Below are 22,216 nucleotides of genomic sequence, written 5' to 3'. Positions count from 1 at the left end.
TTTGCATCAGTTGGAATTATTTTCTCAGCATTTCGAGTTTTTTAAGGCTCAGCTCAACACTAACCGTGACCCTGACACTAATCCTAATTTTAATGTTGAGTTATTAAATTGAAATTTTGAGATAGAAACCCAAATCTTGATTTATGTGCATAACAAAAAAATAGTTCACAGTAACGTGATGTTTTCTCCTCCCACCGCCAGGCGGCGACACTGCTCGCTACGCTGTAGCAGCGCAGCCTCTAAACTATAAACTTCCGGTGTGAGCGTGCGTTAACCCTTTTCCACCGGTCCGAGTCAACATGGTGGGTCCACGGAAAGCATTTCATCTAGTCGTCCTCCACAATCCTTCACAATCCTCACTGGCTGTCCCGTCACCGAGCGGCTACTACCGTCAGTCTGCACACAGGCGACACGAAGATTTATAAAAGCGGGTTTTCGACGCACTTTGGTGGCGTTAACCATGTAAACACAGACTGACTGCTCCCGAAGTAACCGGGCACCAAGCCGCAGTTTCGCGGTGCACCGTAAACTCGGCAACAGTTTGGCTCCGCTCGTGTTTGTATGCTTCTCATACCGAGTTAATGTCCGTTAGTTGTTGGAGGAAAGTTTGTTCATAAGGACAACTTGACTTCCGTTTAGCCGTCTTTACCGTGGCAATGTTTTGCACGGGGACTAGCTGCTCGGTGACTTGAGGATGGTGATGAGTTTGTGTTCAATGTACTCAAAATATGTTTTAACGTTTATTGGCCATTAATGTCTAAATATATAAGTTTCGTTTGTTAAATGAGTCGTTAAATGTGATTTATAGACGTTTAAACTCACTTTACATTCCGTCGTATGATCTGTCACTACGTAATTTTAACATGTGACACACTTTGCCACTAAAAGCTGTCATACCTTTTCTCTTATGCCAAAGTTTTTAAACTCCAGACCGTGTTTTTTGGGGGAATCAGTGAAGATATTTGAAATTCCTTCTTCAGCAATTCATACACACGAAATCTAAGTCTGTGTGCCTCCTCCTCCTCCAGGGTCGAGTCAGGACCAAGACGGTCAAGAAGGCCGCCAGGGTGATCATCGAGAAGTACTACACACGACTGGGCAACGACTTCCACACCAACAAGAGGGTGTGCGAGGAGATCGCCATCATCCCTAGCAAACCTCTGCGTAACAAGATTGCAGGGTGAGTGGGGTTTCGGCTGTGTGCACTCCTGCTTTAGCCTCAGATCATGATTTGTTAAGCACAGATTTAAGGCAGAGGATTTCAGCTACAACATGCTGTTATTTCTTCAGCACAGCTTCACTATCCTGAGAGATCAAACATTATTTATGAACCTCTGTCCCTGTCCGAGCACACCGCACAGGAGAATGTCAGAGCAGCCCACATAGATGTATTTGAGGTCTGGTGGGGCCAAGCGTTTAGCTAGCTGACTTGTAGATGGTAGTAATTTTTTCCAAGTGTAGCTTTAAATCAAAATCTGGCTTGGTTTTCCCCTTGGTGTGGTTCCTTTGTCCTAAAGTGGCTCAAAACGGATGTAAAAAACCAAAAACTAGTGGTTAATTTATGTTGAACTTTATCCGACCTCAGTCTGACAGCAGGGGTAGGGTGTTTGCAGTTCGCTGGCAGTCCAGGGATGGCCCGTCTACCTGCAGTGAGCTTTGTTGTCAGATGGAGGCAGTGTACAAAGTATGTGGTATAACCGGTCTGTGGGCCACTCTTGCTTGTCTACTGTTGGCCCATTGGCCATGGAGAAGAGTGAAGTTGGAGCAAACAAAGAGCTGAAGTGAAGCAGATTGTTTAAAAACAGTGAAAAATGTACACTGTCTATGCTTTTCATGCCGTATCTCTGAAGTTGTTTTTCATGGTGAAAACAAACTTCCCGAATCTGTGCCCCTTGTCAACCAATCAGCATTAGGCAAATGCTTACGTAATCAGTTTCCAGTGACGTAAAGTAAGGATTTTGAAGGACCGCAAAGCAGCACATGTGGAGCTGTTGGCGTAAAAAAATGAAGTTTTCCAATCAGCTGTTGCATGTTTGGGGTGCAGAGATGGTGCACCCCAAGTCAGAACCGCTGAGAATTCCTCCCTCTGATTTCCTACGGCTCGTCATGTCAATGAAACATGAACACTGTTTTATTCTTGAATTCAGGCTTTGTCTTCATTTGTGCGTGTTTGTTTTTTGATATTGAATGAGATTGATATGTTGTGTTTTATACGAGTGGCATCTACTATTTTTAATTTTTTTTCTTTTAATTGGGGGGGGGTTGCTTTTTGGGTTTTCTCATTTTTCTTTGAGAAAAAGGTGACACTCGCATGATTTAGCGCTGATATATCTTCTTTGTTATCTCTTGAATGAAGCCGGTGAAGAACCAGAGTGGCAATAAAGTTTAAATGTGATTCGGGTTGGGGACAGTGCATTTGCTTTACAGCGAGACGGTCAGGTTCAAGTCTGCCATTAGGCAGTTTGCATGTTCTCTCCAGGTACTCCCGCTTCCTCTCACACTCAAAATGTAGTTAAGTGTGCATGTGAGTGGGAATGAGCCCTGACAGACTGCTGACCTGTCCATGGTGTAGCCTGCCTGGCAGCCTGACGTGATTCGGGGGGAGGTTGTTTTGGGGGTTTTTGGTTAGTTGGTTCATTTAAAAAAAAAAAAAAGACTCAGCTGGTATGAGTTTCACACCACGTTTCTGCAGGTTAAATGACTTGATGAGCTTGGAAAACGAGTCATGTGAAGTGTTTGTTTTTAGCTGAAGTCATTTTTCTCGGATTGTTAGATTCTGTGTGTGTGATGTGCTTCTGTTATGAACCTGAGAGCTGGTGCACAGTAGCCACTCATTTAAACTCCACCATTGCTGTTTTGAATATTTTCTGTGTTTGGTCTGAATTAACTAAAACTTCAGACACGTTGAACAAAAGTTAAATCATAAAACTTCTAAAAAAACAAAGTTAAACTTAGAAACATTTGTATTTTGCTGCTGGAGGTTTGGAGTACGTAGAAATGTGAACTGCTTACAGTCAGAAAAAATGTGTACTAATCTGCTGTAGGTTTCTGATTGCGTGTTTGTGCTCACTTGTGTCTCAGGTATGTGACACACCTGATGAAGCGTATCCAGCGCGGTCCAGTCAGAGGAATCTCAATCAAGCTGCAGGAGGAGGAGAGAGAGAGGAGGGACAACTACGTCCCAGAGGTCAGTTCACTGTCTTCTGTCCTACCTGTGACGGCTGACTGTAGTGCTCCCCGTGCCTTAGGTTGCGCACCTCGTGTCGGGCTACGTTGAGCTGCCGCTCGAGTGTCCACGGGTTTCCTTAAGCATCTTTGTTGTCACTGAGCATTTCTCTCCAGCTGTTGCTGGAGTAAACATGGAGGTGAAAGGACAGTTCAGGTGACTCATTTGTGTCTCTCATCCTGTAGATTTCTGCTCTGGACCAGGAGATCATTGAGGTGGATCCAGACACAAAAGAAATGCTCAAGATGTTGGTGAGTCTCAGATGTTATTTGCTGATTTATTTGGTTGCCACATAATTGAAAGTCCTTCTGAATTTGCAGCAGAACCCTGACATATGATTTCCGTTAGTAACACTTAATATTTTGATAGAGAACATAATGGGCACATTGCAAAGACATTGCCAGGTGTAATTTATCAATAATGGCCTTTTAAGTACCAGTGTGTTTAGTGGGGGTGGGAAGGAAGTAGTTCTACACACATTAAATGGGTGCATTAAAAGGGTGGAGCAATCACCTGTTTTTTTTAACTGACATTTACATTTTTTTACATTTTTAACTGACTGAGTCTTTGCAGAGTTAAAGCATGCCCATATTTATACGTCATGCGTCCAATTTAGGCTGTGGTGTGTGGTTAGAGCAGGGTGAGCAAAATTAGGGATCCAATACATTAATAAGCAGAGAAAAGATAAATATAGAAACAGAAAACACTGGCATGTCTTCTCCTTTTTCTGCGACTTCTGTAAACATTTTTCTGAGTTTATGGACTCAGAAAAATGTCCTGGACATGTTACATCCTGTGGAAAACACTAACATGATGGAAATGTTCATCTAGAGGCTTCATAATTGGACTTTTGCTAAACACTGACTGGCATCACAATGGCTGCATCCACCTGTAATCCAGTCGGGGTAAAAATGAGAAATAGTCTGGGCAACAAAGTCACTTGTTTATCATTAGTTTTTATTTAGTCTGAGGTGTCATTGCTAGCTGAACTGTCATGTCACAGCTTTTAACTTGGTTGTTTAAATCACTAAAACTTTCTTCTTCTTGTAGGACTTTGGTGGCCTTTCCAATCTTCAAGTCACTCAGCCATCCATCGGGATGAACTTCAAGACGCCACGAGGACTTTAAAATCATGTTTGATGGCCTCTGAATAAAGACAGTTGTTAAAAATGTTCAATTTAAAGCTTTCTGGATCTTTCCTAAAACATACATGAACATTAAGGAGTGCACGTTCTCATCAGCCAAACTGCCCTTACTGAGAAAGTCAATAGAAGCGCTTTGGATAGGTAGTAGTGGTAAATGAGAAGAGGCTCATTGCATCATGGGAATCCACAGTATGGCCGTGGTACTTTTAAGTGAATTTCAAGTACTCAAACACTATTCTGCTTCAATAGTTGGGCAGTGGTATTAACAGAATCAGGTGCTTCTAATGTCTTGTGCTTCTGGTAATGTAATTGCACTGGGCTGAGTCGAGTCACACAAAGTAGTTGGTGTAATTAACCCTCATAATGTCCTCCCGATTTCCATACACCTGTGGTCAAACATGTCCCCACTTCATTTGAGTGTTTTTTAAAAATATAAAGTATAAATTGTCACTCAATTCAGTGTTACACCTTAGTTTTACTTAAGACCAACACATTAACACAAAATTTAGCCAACATTTTACATTTTAGGGCCACCAGACCTTGTTTACATAAAGTTCACTGTGTTTTCAAGTGGAAATAAAACAAGAAAATAAAATATTTAGTTGATTAGATAATTTTGACTATCTGACTAACTACAGAGTCCTGTATGTTGAACTTTAGTGAGAAAGTTTTTTTTTTGAAGCCTTTATAAATTTTAAATGGCAGCACATAATCACACCTGTGGTCCTCAGGGGTCAAAAATGTCCCCATCTGGTTTGATTGATAATTAATATGAAGTGGATTTTCCCCCACTTTTAATTAAAACTTAATTCAAACATTTTGACACAATTTTTTTTTTTTATTCCATTTCAAATTTAAGTGATAAAAACCTCATAAAAATGAATTTTTTCTTTGTTTTCGGGTAAAAAATAAATTAAATCATCAGTTATTGTGATTATCGTTTCACAACCAGTCGGTTGCTTTAACAGATTACCACAGACGGGTTTATATCAAAGTTAATTTAGAAAGCTGTTTTTAAACTACTTCAAGTTTTTTACTGGCAGCAAATAATCACATCTGTTGTCCTCTGGGCTCAAAAATGACCCCGTTTGCTTTGACTGTTTATAAAGCCATAAGTATAAAATATCATCCATCTCTGTGTTTCAAGGTTTTATTCATCTTTATTCCAACTCATTACCTGACAGTTTTCTATATTTTGGCATGGTAGGACACCAGGGCATGGGTCTGAGTGAAGGCAAACTTTCATGAGGACAAAGGTGTGTCCATATTTGACACAAGTGCAGGAGGAAGCTCAAGTTTATTCCTCTGCACTGGTCCCATCATGGACAGCTTTCTTTTCTGCAGTTGCAGGCCAACAAACAAGTTGTTACAGGTGATTGTTTTCTTTTTGAAACCTGCAATATTAGGGACAATTCGCGTGTCCTGACTGCAGGCCAGCAGTTTGCCATTGTACTCTAGCATGTTCCATGTACAGCTGGACCTGGCATCACATACTCTAAATATATTGACAATATTTTCTATATCTTCTAACCCTGGATGTTCCTGAACAGTGATTCTCCCTCCTCATTATACTAGAGGACAACATATGCTTTGTCCTACTGGTCTTTGCTTTGCACAACATGGTAAAAAAAAAGTATGCCGATCAAAGTATGCAAATCTCTAGTGCAATGGAGGCTTGTGAGCATACTTTCTATGTATTATTGTAGGGTCTACCTTACAATATGAAGCACCTTGATGCGACTGTTGTTGTGATTTGGCGCTGTATAAATAAAATTTCATTGAATATAGAGCACCTTTCTCCTCATTGTGCTGCCTGTTGTTGTTGTGGTTATGACCAGTGCTTGACCCCACACATCAGTGATCCAAGATCAAAGATGTTTGAAAGCAGTTTGGTGTGAAAATACGGCTCTTTGCAACACTTTGTACTTTGGGGTCATTTTTGTCCACGAGGACCACAGGTGTTATAAAATATAATAAAAACCCCATAAATAAATCAAATTACTTAAAACTTATTCCAATCATGCATAGCATAGTAATGAATAACTTATTTTCAGACCATTTGATGAACAAAAAACACATTTTTGATAGCAAAAGATTTCTTTAGAGGACAAAAATGACCCAAGGACAACACAAGGGTTAAAGTGATCTGTACTGCAGATGCAATGCCAAGGTTTTAATGTGTTTATATTCTGGAATATATGATCGTCCTGAAGGATGGCATCACGGATCTGTCTCAATGTGATGGCATTATTTGCGGCCTCTTCCCCCTATTCCTCCACCTCGCATTCTCAGTCTTCTTCTTCCTCCTCTTCCTTGAGGAGGAACTTCCCCTTGTCCGTTTGCTTGGCCTTGTCTATCCATGTTCAGAGATCAGACTGGCTCTGGTCAAGCTCTATATATCTGTGTTTGGCAGCACACAATCATGGAACACACCTGTGTGTGACACTACCCCTTCGTTAGTCTAGTTTCACCTGACTGTCAACGACTGTCATCAATTTATCAAATATTCAAAGAAATTCATATGGTATTCATGGTATTATGTTCTTGACCAATTTTGACAATGAACAGACAGTTGTGCATGCGAGTACTTATACAATGAAATCATGCTGACATGTTTTGGAGAGAATGATCATTAGACTGAGAATCAACTAATCAGTTTAGATCTACGAGATTTATTCATTTGGAAAATGTGCTAAATGTGGGCTAACTGTATAACTGTAGGCTACGTGTACTTAATCATTTGCAAAGATGCACTGAGACAATTGAGACATGTACTAAGGCATTTGCCATTTGATAAAATGAATGAGAAATGCCATTCTGTTGTGAACATTTGCCAAGAGGTTTGGAGGTTTGTCCATGTTATTTTGAGAATGTAATTTGTTTCAAGAAATGAGCCAAACCAATGGAGAAAAACTAATAACCAGCAGCCATCCATCTGGGTCACGGGGGGGGGGCGGCGGCGGCGCTGGAGCCTAGCCCAGCTGTCAAAGGGCGAGAGGCAGGGTACACCCTGGACAGGTCGCCAGTCTGTCACAGGGCTGACACAGTGAGACCATTGTACTCACATTCACACCTATGGCCAATTTAGGTTGATCAGTTAACCTAACCCCAATAATTGCATGTCTTTGAACTGTGGGAGGAAGCCAGAGTACCTACACAAACTCCACACAGAAAGACCCCACCCTGATGGTGGAATTGAACTTAGGACCTTCTTGCTGTGCAGCAACAGTACTAACCATGCTCTGGATACTAACTCTCTCTTGCACAAAACTGCCAATTTAGATTTTAAGCACAACATTAAGGTAGATTTACATGAAATTAGTGTCAGGTTTAGAAGCAACTTTTAGGGAAGGTTTGACAAGTTAACGTTTAGAAGCGCACAGCTTCTATGGTATAGAAGCTGCACGCTTGTCAATTTCAGCTTTAATTTTGACTACAAATGTAAAACACTGCTTTGTGACAGGGGGCGTCTTCTAATCATGTCAAACCTTGTAATTTGCCATTGGTTCCTTTCACCACAAACCATATAGCTCAGTGACATTCCACTACCCAGTTACCATCACGTTTCCTGGGCTTACAGTTTACCATTTCTTGCAGGTGTGATCACCTCTTTAATTAAATCAGTTTAGCAGCGACCTGCAGAGGCTGTTGACCGAGATTTCAAAGAAATGACAGCACAAACAATTAGGAGTCCAGACATGGCTAGTAATGCTTAAACACCTTTATTGTGCCCAATCTGAACATACTCCACAACTGTTAAGTAGCAGCAAACTTGGCAGACCACAATGAGGTAGACTTTCAAAACTCTAAAAAGCAGCTGGGCTAAGGGACAACAAGCTCAGCATGACAAACCTAATGGATAAAGAAAAGACACTTCGTCTTTGGCACACAGCTTATTATGCATTTATGTCCAACTGGAACAGGAAGGCAAAATGGGATAAGAAAGCATTGAATCATGTACTGGTCTACTCAAGCTCTGGGATAGATAATTTATCATCAGCTAAGTGGAAGTTCTTACATTCAACAGGAAACAAGCAGCTGTTCTAACATAGGCATGTCCCCCTGCCGATGTACAAAAAGTGATTAAAAACCACTGCCACCTCTCCACACGTGCAAATTAAAAAGTGCAAAAACAGAAATCAAACTATGTACAAATGATTTGCTCACTGTACTTTCATCAAGATCCATCAGTTGCTTGGAAAAAAGAAAATGGATTACCAGTTGAGTTATCCAGTACTACCGTTACATTTAATATAACTGGACCAACAAAGTCGAAGTAGTACATCCAACAATTTGTGCCCATTCAGTTGAAATTTGGGAGGGCAAATTAAAAAGAAAAAAAGCCAGGAAAAAAAAATAAAAGGGGGTTTTCCCATAAACAGCCACTGGGTATAATTGTTCAGAATTTTCATGTCATGACTTAAAACCGTTTGTGTACAAATTAGTAAAAAACTGCGTAAAAATGTCTGAAATGCGACTGGTTAAATGAAGCCCAACATTCAACTCCCAAAAGTAAGAAACACCAGCTGGCTTGCACAGGAAAAAACTGATGCCAACTGGGGGTAGGGGGAGGGGGGGGAAATAAAAATTTAAAGGCACTGTATGGCGTTTGCCAATGAACGGCAATGAGACTTGCGTGATTGCTCTTCACTATGCAACACATGTAAACCAAAAAAAAAAAAAAAAAATTTTTAAAGAAATGGTGTTTTCATCCACTTCTTAACCTTAGGCTGACTCCCATCTTTCCATCTGGCCACAAGTCTGGGAAAATGCATAAGAGTGAAGGGCCCCTTGTCTTTCCCAACAAGGTCACTGTGCATAGTGCCACTGTGAACAGCAAAAATGTAGCAAGTGCAAAAGTGAACATTTTCTATAGTGATATCCCCAGTGCCTGGTGGTGTGCCATGGTATCCTTGTACCGGAGGTCTGGCACACGTGCTCTCCTTGGCGGGCAGCCTTGCCCCGTGCAGACGGGCACCTCCTCTGGCCCTTCAGGGACTCTGAATCCGTCTCCTCTAGCTGGAGTCTCTGTTCTTCTGGTTGCGCATGAGGGGCCGGTGGTTGCTTAAGATGTCCATTGAGTGCTGCCAATGCCAGCAGGAGCGGCAGTAGTACTTGAAGCAGGCCTAAGAGTGAGACAGGTCATTATAGAGGCACATCTGATTTAAAACAAGTCTAACAATATTGTAACTTAAACTTGAATTAAACAAGACAAGTTCTAAACTTCTATAACAACATCACTCCCATATTTCAATAGAGAACTGTAAGTACAACTGTTCTCACAGAAGATGAGATTGAACTACAGTTAAGACTCAAGCTGCTTAATTTCCCTTTTCTGTGTCCTCTCATATACAAACAAGCTTAAAGGATCATGATTTAATTACCAAGTTTTACTATTCTGGTTCAGTATAAAACATGGAGTCTACTGGACAGAAAGCTTGACCCAGGCATGCTCACCAAAAAAAAACAAAAAAGAAAAAAGAAAAAAAAAAACGAGTAGGAGATTCCACTGACCTGGTCTCTGCAGAAGAAAGGTCCAGGTTGGCGAAGGCAAACTTGACACATGGAGTCTTCCAGGTAGGGATCAATCTGAACCTGAAGGGGAAACGATGCACAATTTATAGCAGACAAGTTTTGAAAATTGACACTTTACCAAAAGCAGCATAAAGCTGTTGAAAGACTTCTCTGCTGCTGTAGAGACCACATGCAGTAAACATGTCTTTACCTTCTTTGTAAACTTGGGTGTTTTAATCTCCACAAATGCTGCGCACACAGCCTTCAGGTAACTGCGCTGATTATTGAAAGTGACACGTCCAGAGCCTGTACAGAAGACAAACAATGTCACTCAAAGCAGCTCTTAAAGGTCAAACCACACCTACACACCAAGAACTGAACTGCAGTAGATGCTGACTGACAATTCGAGACTAGCAGTCTCACCTATTGGGTACTTGTGCTTGTCCGTGTCAATGCCAGCATACATGACTCCTCCAAAGAGATCGTTCATGATGCTGGCCAGCGCTTCAGCATTCAGCATGCCGTGCAGCGCGCCAACAAACACAGTCTTACTCGGGTCCAGACGTTGAGCAGGGCAACGCACGTAGTTGCTGTCAGAGATCACCCAGGGTATCACCTGCACCTGTAGCAGTCAAGAGCCACAGCGTTCAGGACAGACATCCTCGCTTCCCGTCCTTCACTAGGATCGCTCACTAAACAAAAGCCAACTGTCTCATAATAAGTGTTCTCAACAAGAAGGTCTGATCAAAGAATCCATAGACGTAAAAGCTTTCTACAGGTTTCCATCTATATCGATGTGTGTGCTGGAGATCTCACTTGAATTAGTCATTGTTGAAATCTGACAAACAAGGTGTGTGAAATCAGATTCTACAGAATCTAATCCTGGACAATCCATTTCTTGGAGTTGCATCACAGACAGAATTCAAATTATACCTATATTTCTTAAACATACTTTAGTACAATATGACAGCTATTTGATTATTCAGCATTTCATAAATTGTAAATGCAGTGAGTAAATAATGCCTTGCATGCTTCGTTTCCACCTACATCCTTGCATCGCATTCTGCGGCTGGACATCTTGAAGTAGTACTCTCTGTTGTCCTCAGGGTGAAACGGGTCCTGGGAGCAGGCGTGGAGCAAAGCCCGGACAGACTTCTCATTCTCAAACACCAGGTAAACGTACCCTACAGACAAACACCAAAAAAACTTTAAAGAGGCTTACTTGCTGCATCATTCTGCAGGGCAGACAGATACCATTGGTGCTACAGTGCATGTTGCCTCTTGAACTACAACAACCCAAGACTGAGTAACACAGCAACTACAGTAAAACTTGATAGCATTTCATACAATTTCCAGAAGGTCCTGACAGATTACAACTTGTCTGTAGCTGATTTGCTGAAAGCTTTGAAAGGTGCCAAGTACTTGACACTGAGCCAGGTTTAATGCTTTTAATGCTGTAACTGCAGAAATTCAAAGTTCCAAGTCCAACCGAAAAAGTTGGGAGTGTGAAGTAATGTATAATTAGACTAATAAATCAGTGACGAAATGCTGACCAATTTTAGCCCAGGTCCATATGAGATGTAGATTTAAGAAAATTTGAGAAAAAAAATATAACTTAGAAAAACTGTCATAAAACCAGTTTACAACTTTATGGCCTGTGGGGGTACGTCACCGCTGGAAGTCGGCAAAACTCATTTATACAAACTAATTAGCAAAGTGTTACTGAGAGCATTAGCCCAACCCCTGCTTCTAACACACCATGTTTTAAGCTCCAGTAATGCCCAGAATCACCATCAGTTACTCACCACCTTACTACATGCTCACCACAGTGGCACCTTAAAACCAGAAGGAAAAAAAATAGCCTACCAGCTCTTTGTTACCTTTGGCGACATTACCTTTGGGAGGACAGCGAGGGTGCTTTCCATCCTTACCCGGCCACTCCACAGTCAGAGGACCATAACCACTGAAGGTGTTGATCAGGCCAGCTGAAATAAAGCATCAGTTTGTGAGGGTGGAATAACAATGCACACCTTCATTGTGTGACAGTGGGATGTACCAAGATAGTGAGGTTTTAACCAATGCCTGTAATCTCTGCCAAAAAGACTACAGTAAATAAGGGTTTAAGTATAGTCATTTTTAAGACTGGATGGATATCCAAGAATGCATGTTTATTTCACGCTGCCATTAGTCCCAAGCTCTAGTTTTCAGTGGCTGCCATTTATAGCCACACATCTGCAGCTGTTGCCAAGATACTGGTTAGCAAACTAAACCATTCAGCATTAATAGATTCTGTAAAGCTACAATAAAAAGGTTGCATGTACCAAGTAAAACACACTATGGCTGACTGCTACACTGTTGGTGAACTGTTCAGAACCATCAGGGCCACACGTGTTGAAACATCAAAGTAGGGCCAAACCTGAAAAACCCAAAGGGAATAAAAGAGTCTGTGCTTCCACAGAAACAGATTTAAGCATGTCTGTATCTGGGATTTCAATAGGCAATCTTTTCAAATCTTTAAAACAAAAACCAAACAACCTTCCCCCCCCCATAATATCAGAAGAACGTGTTTGAAAATAAAGACAGTTCACAGCCACAGTTACCTTCTGTGATGTCCCAGGGTACACCACCAAGAAAGACCTTGCAGGAGTAAAGAGGATCTTTATTGTTACGGGGAGGCAGCTGTCCACTCCAGGTGAATGTCGCCTCATTCACAGCTGAGTTGAAAACAAGACAGACAAGGTTTGTGGATTGGTCATGCTTGAACAGTTTCATGATTAATGAGTAGTGGCTACCTGCAGCCTGTCTATGCAGGCGGGCCTCCCTCTCAATGCTGAAAGCATCCTCTGGCTGATCAAGTACATCTGCACCCGGCCATGAAGAGCCAGCACGCCAGCGACGGGAAATAGCCAAGGAGGAAGGGCTGGCACTGGATGGAGGGGTCAGAGGAGAGCTAGTGTCCTGAGGGTCCAGGCGAGAGCCCAGTCGCAGCAGGTCCTTCTGCACGTTTGACGTGAGATAAGGCAGGGGAGGGGAAATCCGCAAAGTGGACTGGAGAAGAAGATATGCGTTAGTGTAACGTGGTCTCCTATTTTCCTCCATTCTGTGTATTAAAATAAAAAGTCAAAGGAAAATTAAACTGACTGAAATTCACTGAAGGGTTTAGACTGGGTGCAGTATCTGACTTGATAATCAGATACTTTCACTCCACACCGTCTGCTGCCAAAACTCAAAGTTAATAAATGCCAATGTGGCACAAAAAATAAAAACCCTACAGCATGAAGCTCCACTTTGCCTGCCTTAATATAACTGATCAATTTCTGACATCCATCTCCAAAACTCATTTCTGATGTTTTACAAGAAAATAAAAAAAGCCAGAAAGTTAATACTGGAAATACCCTGTGATGGAAGCTTGAACAACAAAGCTGATGATTGCCGTGTCCCCAATAGAATAATGTCAAACCCTTTAAATCCTCAAAGTTAAAAAGCAGGCCAAAGGAAGGTTAAGGTAGACTCCTGTTAGTTGAGAAAGTAAGAATCTTTAAAAGTGTAAAATCTCACTGCTAGATATCAGTATACTGCAGACAACCAAATTCGATTTAGTGCCCCTCTAGATTTAAGTTCATAATCTTATCTACAGTGGCTGCTGGACGACAAACAGCTCTGGCCACTATTCATCTGTAGTGTTGTTGGCCATCAGTCACTGTTCATCAGCTGTCAATATGCCGAGTGTCCATTTACTCTGGAAGTGGCTGTAAAACTTTGAAAGGCGTCCAATACGAGTTGGTGAGTCAGTAAAGCTCACTTCTGTCCAATGACAATATTGAGATGAGCTGAAGATATCAGTGTTTGTTGTAAACACTGCTTATAACCAGCTGCTGCCATTTGGCTGGGACAGTAGACCATTACACATAACCCAGATAGTTGACAACTGTGACAATTTTGGGACTAAATAAGCATGTTTGTGTGTTAGAGCAGACTTCAGTTCAGGTAATGAGCTTTGAGGTGAAGAGGTTATAGTTTAAATGGCGATCTCTCTCAGCCACTGTATACAATATGGCAGGGCAACATGGTGGCTTCCCCAAACTGTCTAATCTTGTGCATTTCTAATAGATTTATGACAACACATTAACTGTTGGAAGATGCAATTACACATTAATGTACATTTCTTAGAACAACAATTTTTCCCCCTTTAAATAACCTTAAATTACTTTATCATACCTTTAAGTGCAAGACCCTTGCAGAGAAATGAAAGTGAAGTTCATGCACACAAGTCACACTCTAAGCCCATCTTTTCAGCCACACCCTGTAGATTTGGATGCTACAGTAAAACAGTAAATGGGTTGATTGGGGTTTGAGATATTCACCTTCCACCAATCCAACACAAAGCTGGAGAATAAAAGTAATCTGCCTTACCAACATGTCACACAGGTGATCCGAGCCAGAGCTGAATCCACTGGTCTCCGAGTCTTCAGGACTGCTGGAGCGAGAGTCCAAAAAGGAGCACGAGTCTAGACGGTTTGCCATGCGAGCAACACCGGGAAACTTCTCCAGAAAGTCAGCCGTCATGCTCATGGAATCAGGGGGCAGGTAGCCTGGGGGCTTTCCAAGGAGGCCACTGAAGGGACTGTTCAGTAGACCCAACACTGAAAAACAATTACAATTAGTATAAAAAGAGCGCGATCTGTGCCAGTAGCCATGTAAGGTTACTCGATAGCTTGTTTGCCATTTCAGCTTTTCAAGTAAACTGAAGAAAATGGGATTTGTGCCCAAAGAGCTGCATTGATTTGTCAGGAATGAAGCGACACAGCAAACTCTAGTTTAAAAAGGTGCATCTTCAAGGGCATCTTAAATTGAGTTTTGTGCTGAATCTACAGACAGACATTGATCAGAACTAAAAGGTAGCCATGTGAACTGAGGTTTCCAAAAATATTCTTGGTCAACATACCAGATGTGCAAGCTGGCTGCCAACAGAGACTTAAAGCGCAAGTTGTTGAGTCATTCAGTTGTTTTATGTTCTAACCAGAATGCTGATGAAACAATTTCTCCCCTCAGATGCTAGATGCCTTTTTATAAGTCAAATCAATTGGAAGCCAACGTTTCTAACAAATCCAGTAAACGCCAAGCAACAATTCCTTAAGCATTAACAAGTCGCTTGCTCTTGATGCCCAAGTGAGTCAGCTGGCAACAGTGACGGGCATGTACGGCATGGCCTGCAAGTCAACATGAGGCTCTGAAGGGGATTATTCAGCTGTAGGCCGCATTCAAAGCTTTGTCACACTTTGTTGCAGGCCCAGTTTGGAAAGATTTAAATGAAGTTACACTGGGTTGGTGTGGACATGCAGCAAAACTATAGTGCTACAAATGGGTCAGGACAAATGGGCCATCCTTATCAGTGCTGCCAAAATGGCAAAACAGTCTTAAACAAGACATGTCTGAAAAATGTCAAAATTTACATATACTTGGCGTACATCTGTCAATCAGCTTTGACTTGGGCTGAATATGTGGGTTTACTGCAGTTTTCTGACTGACATCTCTGACTCAAGTTTGATCAACAGGTAACAAATATTTAACTTGACTCTCAGGCAACATGATGAGAGTTTGAGAAAGAAAAGTAGCTTCACTGGCTGTTCGTGTGTTTGCTAGGGATGCAGTAAAGCAAAACTGCCACATCATCCTCCGTAGTGACGCTACAGGCTGTTCCCACACCGACTGCTGTTAACCAACCATCTTATTTTAATATTAACAAGAGCTACACAATAAAAACAATCTTACTATATTCATTCCACTTTTCTCTTTAAAAGTAAGAGCCAGAAAAAACTTTTAGGGAAACTGGTATCCCCAAATAACACAGAATCCTATAACACAGTTCAAGGTCTGGCACTTACTGGAGGGTGAGCTGGTTTGAATGCGAGATGGGGAGGTGTGTGTATCTGCCTCCTGGCTGCTCCAAGGTTTGTCCCAGCCAGACAGACGGAGAGACTGAAGACCCAGGCCCAGGTCTGTGACACCCGCCGGGTCCCTGGATAACGACATCTCCTGAGAGCCAGGGATGGCATCGCAGTTTGGGAAAAGCATCCTCCTGCTGCCCACTGCAGCCAGGTCCGACTCTGCCAAAATCCAGTTCACAGATTAAGCAAGAGCGAAAGGAGATAAGTGTTAGACAGCCACAAAGAACGTTTTTCAGCCTCCCATCGGCATCATTATACAGAAAAGATCAAAGAAAGACTTATCAAAACCCCTTCTGGTAAAGAAACCACAATAAACTCCCTCAAACACATCTCCCCTACCCTGGCTGACGGCGGAGCTAACCTGCTGCCTCTGTGCCCTGTGCAACTGCCATGCATCTCCGTCCGCATCACTGACCCACCTAGCAGCATGTGACATGGCTGCTGATGCACTCGCACACCCCTGCTAATGACATCAGCTTCCCCCACCTCCCCGCTTCCTTGCCTAACAACTAATGAAAAATTCCTGTTGGAGCTATTGGCTTGTTGATAGAAGTACTCCCCTCTGGTAGGCACAGCACGTCTCCGAGTCAGTGTGAAGACAGCTGCTGCCGTTACTGCTGCTTACTCTGTGTCTAGCCTTGTTTCCCCGAGTGAGCTGACAGAGGCAGGAGGGCGGGGGGGAGAGGGGGGCAGAGCTACAGAAGCATGGCGGGAGGCAGCATGGTAGCAAATGACTCAGCAGACTTACACTAAAGTATTGTAGACTTGAGGATGCTCAGGGCATTTCAGTTTCAGACTGGCTTGTGAATTTATTTTAAGCACACCAACACTGAACAAACGGGCAAGGAGTGTCTCGCTGTAGCTGAAGCAGCTGACTGATCAGATGTTGAGGACAGTGATTTGCACCACCAGCTCCTCCCTTCCCAGGCCTGGAAAGCTTCCAGCTGCCAGTTACACCCCTGATTCAGCAAGACTCAGCTGGAGTGGATGGGACAAAAAGAACTTCAGCTCATTGTGCATCAAGACCCAGCTTACCTTTGCTATGCAACATTTATGCTCTGCTCATGTCAAACTAAGGATTGTATTGTCATCTAAAAACAAGACCAGAAGTCACAAGCGCAGACATGCTTTAAGCAAACTAACTGAAAGAATGGACTCCAGCACTGTCCTGAGCCAAAATCTTGGCAAATACCACCCCTGTGGTTTAAAAAAATAAAAAACCCACTTAGAACTACTGCAGTGCTGCAGACCAGCAATGCAGTATGAATCAGCTGCTGGCACCTGAATAAAAAGACAAGGTGAAGGAGGTTCAACAGCTTTAAAAAGTCGAAGGGGGATTTCCATTATAGGCAACGCAGGCTCTCATCTTACAAAGCACCACATTGGTTCTGCACACTGCATGCATGTTCCTTCATGATTTTGTGGTTTTAAGGAAAATGCAAACCACAGCAGCAGGAGAAGCTACCACTGAGGGCAGAGGTCATGTGACCTGCTTTCTCACACTTCACTGTACACGAAACTAAAAGCATCAAAATTCACACAACTGAGAAATACTGGGAATTTCCAAAGAGATTCAAGCACTTTGGGACTCAAATTGTTACAGTATCGCTTATGCAATATCCCTCAATACTACAGTACCTATATTACTAATATAAAATGAAAAATAATTCTGTTGAATAGCTAAAACACTTCCTTTTCTAGCATTTGCACAAGGATTTCCTGCTTTCTGTTATAAATATCATCTCAGGCTGTTTCCTGGTCAAAAACTGCATTTAAGATGAAAACACTGGAAAGGAAACCCATTTGGGAAATTATAGTCACCAAGATTATAACATTTTTATCAAACAGTGAAAACAGCTGTTGATACCATCTGGGGCCCAAATCAAGGCCTTCACGTTTCTCTGACTGCAAGGGACCACAATGACCACTTGATGTGTAGGCAAATAAAGTTAGCAGAAAATGCAGTTTGACTATTAGACCTTAATAAAAGTACTACAGATTTGCGCGGACTTGCTAAATATTTAGCTATTTGAGCATTTCTAAGACGTTTTAAACCCTCATGGCTACAGCCTCGTTTTAAATAAGTTTAGGCTGCAGTAGTGTCGGATACTAATTGTTTTTCGCCTTTGCACTCAAGCCCACCCAAGTTTAACTCTTGCAGAGTGAGTGAGGGTTTACCGGACATCAGGTTTGGTTTTCCCTTGGTGTTGGGTGTGGTGCACACACCGGTGAAATCCAGAGCGTTGCCCAGCATAGTGTTCATCCTGCGGAAGATGTCTGCGTTGCTGCAGGTGGACAGTGCCGGAGAATCGGTGTCTGGGCTCTCAGGCCTGCGGGCTTCGTTTCTCTGCAGAAGGAGGCCGTGAGAGGGACACAATTAACCCAGCACTCATGCTAAAAGCTAAAGGTCAAGCTTGTGCACCATGCTGCAAAGTGAATTTTTGTTTGTTTGTTTGTTTGTTTTGTTCCGGGGAGGAACTAATGGGCCAAATGAGGCGGACATACGGTCAAATAATAACGTTAGACGTGGCGCAAAACTGACTTATTTCACCCATTTAATGCCGTTTCAACTCACCAGGGAAAACGCCATGATGTGGACAGACAGCCTAAAAGAAATGTCACAACAACGACCGCTGGCTGCAATAAAAGGTCATATTTATGAGGCGTGCTAACAGCTAATTAGTCATAATTTAGTGAACGTGTGCCCAGCTAATGACGGTGCTCGAGGGCCTCGTTCCGTTCACGTGCTCCACATCAAAGAGCAGGCCGCTGAAGGGAAAATCACGTGTTACTGCGGCCAATAATTTAAAGAGAGGCTTATTTAAAAATTACAGGGATATTTATCAATATTATAGCAGACAGAATATGTTTTATACGTGCAAACGTGAATTATGTCATTAAAATAAAATAAAATACGCCAATATCTAAAACCACAGTGCTCTCAGTGCTTTCTGCGATGGAATCACAGCATATAGGACAAAAAACAAAATAGTATATTACTATAATTTCAGATGGATGTGAACTACATTTTTTCTTATAAATTAATGTAAAAATTGTTTTTTTGTGCAAACTGAACTTAACTCAAATATGACTCTTCAGTTCAGAGGCATGCCTTTAAACTTTATTTATCAAGAAAGGCAAGACTTAAAAACAGTTGTGAAGACCTCTAGTAATAACCTGACTAATAATAACTACTACAAAAACAAATAAAAAACAATGAAATAATTATTAAATATGTTCATAAAAACACGTTTATACAAATGTTAGACAATATAAAAACAATAACATTCCAGGGTTATTGGAGCTTTACTTTGAAAATATTCAAATCAATTGAAAGGAAACACATTGTGTGTCTCATTCTTTCTTACAAACAGCTTCATATGCTTTATCATTGTGACCCAAGTTTCAATATAGCAGATCTTAAATTCTTTCCTCTGGTATTTTACATCGTGTTGTAATCGTCCTCAGGAGGATGCAGCCTATGAATCCGGACACACCACAAATAAATAAATATTAAACTTGGAGCTGCAGCCTCCCACTCTTTTCCTTTGTATAATTATAACAAATTACCACTTAGGGACTATGCTGCTGTACTCCTATTTATGAGATGACCTGACAAATCTATTGAATTTTGGTAGGGCATATGAACTGAGAGCTTTAACATTAAATCACCTGCTTAATATTGTGCTGCAAAACAGCTCTGTCATCAGTGGGATTGACATGGTATCTCTGGGGTTGTCTTTTGGTTTTTTTGAATCACAAAGGTTGGGTCCTGTGGGTTGCCTCGGTAGATGGAGTTGTTCCCTGGGGTCTCGTGCAAGCTTGTTCAGCTTGAGATTTGAGATGTTTGGAAGCTGGGTCAGCACCTGGGTCTCCTTGCTGTGTTCCTTGTGTGGTAGATGCATTGTCCTGCTGGGGGAACCCCTGCTGGTGTTGCAATATTTAGGTGGGTGGTTCATATCTCCTTAAATTCCAAGACCTGAGGTTTTGTAGCAGAGAGTTTTATTAAAACAAGATGATTAATTTTATACACTTTACCTGCCAGTGGTTTTAATGCTATGGCTAGTGGGTTGTCATTTCATTAAAGAAACTCTGGAGGAAGTCATTTGTTGGCATCTTGTCATTTTCAGTGAAGTGTTTCAGTATTTTTTTGACACCTTTTTTCTTTTATAATTCTGGTTCCAGTGTTACACAAGTCTGTAAGAGGTTAAAAAGAGCTCAAAGATTAGTGCAGACCATCACAAACCCAGTTGCAGTTATGGGAATGAAGTGCACTTTCGCTAACCTCCGCCAGATTTCTGTAACCTTTACAACAACACAGCTCTGTACTCTGCACCTGCACGTTGATAATATCAGACATAAGCAAGATGCCAAAAACATTTGCTAAAATTGTTCCAAGGTCTTTTGTTTCAGTGGCCCACAGTTGGGCTTTGCTCCTTTGGCTTCTCCTCATCTGTATCAAGGTCATTTGTAGGTAGCTAAAACTAAAAAAGAAAGAAAGAACATTCTAGTTAAGTGAAATAAAACAAAATCCAGCAACAACTAGCTTTAAGAAGAAAAAGGTCTATATCACTGGGACTTAAAAATGTTTTGCTTGTAATACCTTCTATGAACTTGTTAAACCTCTTCTGTGAAAAATACCCATTTTATGTACAGAAGCTAATTAAACTTAAAGTACAAGTAAAAGTTCATCTGAAATGACAAGTTTGCCTCTGTACACTGTCAAAGTTGTTTTTAAATAAAACAAGATGCAACTGAAATTAAAAAATCAGCTTTTATTCAACATGTTCAGCAGAACTGTTCATAATTTTTTACACGTATCTGTTTAGAGGCTTGATTTGTACAGTCGACTCACAAGTGGTTTCAAGGCTGTGTTACTGTTATTCTAATGACAAATGAAGTTCTTTAACAAATGCAAATTAAGAATGAAAAAACTGCACTGGTGAGTAAATTTGAAATGGACCTATTTCCCTCTTAAAACTAGTTGAATAGTTTTATTACCTGCCAGAGAACAGAGTACATTAACATTAAAAATATATGTATATTTCATCGCAAATATGATTTAAAAAACACGAAACAGGATCAACTTGTGAACCTGCAGATTGTGGTTTATAAAGAGGCTTAGGTTATGATCCACTCTGTTGTGCAATGAACAGCAACTGGGTGTTTTTAGATTGAGGGATGCGACAAGTTTATATCGTACAACAATAAGAGAATAAAGCACACACAGCAGATGACCAAAATAGCATTGTAGGTAACCTGTGAAGGGATTCAAATTGTCCAATTAACTGACTCTGGCTGGCTTTTCTAATAAAATATGCTTTCTGAGACTGTAATCACAGACAAGGAACTACTACTTACTTGCACTTAAAGATGGATGATATATGCATGTATTGATTTGTGAGGGTGGAAAGTCTATGCAGCAGCAGACTTAGTCATGTGACAATATAAAAATAGAGCAAAGCACACTTAAAGTACATCAAACAGCAGTTAATACTGGTATAGAGCAGAATTATGTTTGCTGTATGTCAAACTCATGATGTGCACCTGGAAATTTAACATTATGTGGTTGAAAACTATAGGAAAGAGAGAGTGCACGGGAAAAATGAGTCATTCAAAGGCGAGTTCTAATGAGAACACTGCTGGCTGAAGACGCTGCTGTGTAGACACTCTTACTTCCACGAGAGGTCTCTGTAGCTGCTGCAGGTCAGCTGCTCATGTGGGAGCTGAGCCGGCAGAGGGCAGAACAGACCTGCAGTGAGAAACAACTGTTTTTTTTAAAACACCACCAAACTGGAACAAGTTAGTTTTGTTATGAGCCACGTGTGCTGTGAACACAAGAAAAACTTGTGTACTTTACGTCTTTCTACATGTTGCAGTACGTGAATACATTTCACAGAATTCTATCCGATACACAATTAGAAAAAAAAGTTTTAAATTTATTATTTATTTACTGTGTTTCAGTTAGTACCTGTTCTCCTTTCTGCAATGCAGAGTAAGATCTGTGAAGAAACATTGAATCCTCTGGATGAAGGAGCAGATAGTTCAGGTTTACATTTGGCCCCAGCCGATGAAAACAGCAGAGAAAGAAACTGTTCCTTTCAATCTGTAGCATCCCCATCTTAGCACTCTATTGATTTTATGTCAATCCAAATACTCTGAGATAGTGATGTTAAGTGACCCATATTTCCATGAAGGGCAAATGGCTGATTCTTGGGAGAATATTGGCTTTTTGTGAGGCATTTGTTGCTCTTTTGGGTTTTTACGTGTTTTAGAGTCACTGTCTCCGTCTCTGGTTTAATTTAATCAGGTTCAGAAAATTCACAGAAATACTCAATATGATAATAATATATACATGTTTTCCAAGGTGATTAAATGACTTG

The 22,216-nt window shown here is 41.3% G+C and overlaps 2 protein-coding genes across 6 annotated transcripts; one reads left to right on the top strand and one right to left on the bottom strand.

Moving 5' to 3' along the window:
* The first annotated feature begins 221 nt into the window (after nt 1–221).
* LOC120742227 (40S ribosomal protein S17-like) lies at nt 222–4,403 on the top strand. 2 transcript variants are annotated; one of them, XM_040045400.1, is made up of 5 exons: nt 222–302; nt 1,029–1,180; nt 3,082–3,187; nt 3,412–3,477; nt 4,277–4,403. In XM_040045400.1, exons 1-5 carry the CDS (start codon nt 300–302, stop codon nt 4,352–4,354), a joined length of 405 nt encoding a protein of 134 aa, XP_039901334.1. In that variant the 5' UTR covers nt 222–299; the 3' UTR covers nt 4,355–4,403. The 2 variants fall into 2 exon arrangements, with proteins under 2 accessions (XP_039901334.1, XP_039901335.1); XM_040045401.1 differs by lacking the exon at nt 222–302 and adding an exon at nt 675–697.
* Nucleotides 4,404–8,099: 3,696 nt separating this feature from the next.
* On the bottom strand, nt 8,100–18,545 carry LOC120742307 (cytoplasmic polyadenylation element-binding protein 1-like). Of its 4 annotated transcripts, none has more exons than XM_040045567.1 (12): nt 18,409–18,545; nt 18,012–18,180; nt 15,771–15,992; nt 14,299–14,528; nt 12,678–12,933; nt 12,486–12,599; nt 11,781–11,870; nt 10,933–11,069; nt 10,309–10,507; nt 10,097–10,191; nt 9,886–9,966; nt 8,100–9,497 (listed from the first exon to the last, which is right to left on the bottom strand). In XM_040045567.1, exons 1-12 carry the CDS (start codon nt 18,421–18,423, stop codon nt 9,387–9,389), a joined length of 1,719 nt encoding a protein of 572 aa, XP_039901501.1. In that variant the 5' UTR covers nt 18,424–18,545; the 3' UTR covers nt 8,100–9,386. The 4 variants fall into 4 exon arrangements, with proteins under 4 accessions (XP_039901501.1, XP_039901502.1, XP_039901500.1 ...); XM_040045568.1 differs by having other exon boundaries at nt 11,766–11,870; nt 18,060–18,180; XM_040045566.1 differs by having other exon boundaries at nt 11,766–11,870; nt 18,409–18,544.
* Between the last annotated feature and the right edge of the window lie 3,671 nt (nt 18,546–22,216).

Source organism: Simochromis diagramma, unplaced genomic scaffold, assembly GCF_900408965.1.
Source record: "Simochromis diagramma unplaced genomic scaffold, fSimDia1.1 OVJJ01000079.1, whole genome shotgun sequence".
Taxonomy (NCBI): Eukaryota; Metazoa; Chordata; class Actinopteri; order Cichliformes; family Cichlidae; genus Simochromis; species Simochromis diagramma.
Note: the sequence above shows the minus strand (reverse complement) of the source record. Positions and strands in the feature narration are given on the sequence as shown.

Coding starts and splice junctions, on each gene's coding strand:
- LOC120742227 (XM_040045400.1), top strand. Junction 1,181..3,081: donor CTGCGTAACAAGATTGCAGG/GTGAGTGGGGTT, acceptor CTTGTGTCTCAG/GTATGTGACACACCTGATGA. Junction 3,188..3,411: donor GGGACAACTACGTCCCAGAG/GTCAGTTCACTG, acceptor CTCATCCTGTAG/ATTTCTGCTCTGGACCAGGA.
- LOC120742307 (XM_040045566.1), bottom strand. Junction 15,993..18,011: donor AAAACCAAACCTGATGTCCG/GTAAACCCTCAC, acceptor GGATTTTGGCAG/AGTCGGACCTGGCTGCAGTG. Junction 11,070..11,765: donor CAAAGGTAATGTCGCCAAAG/GTAACAAAGAGC, acceptor GTTTGTCTGTAG/GGTACGTTTACCTGGTGTTT.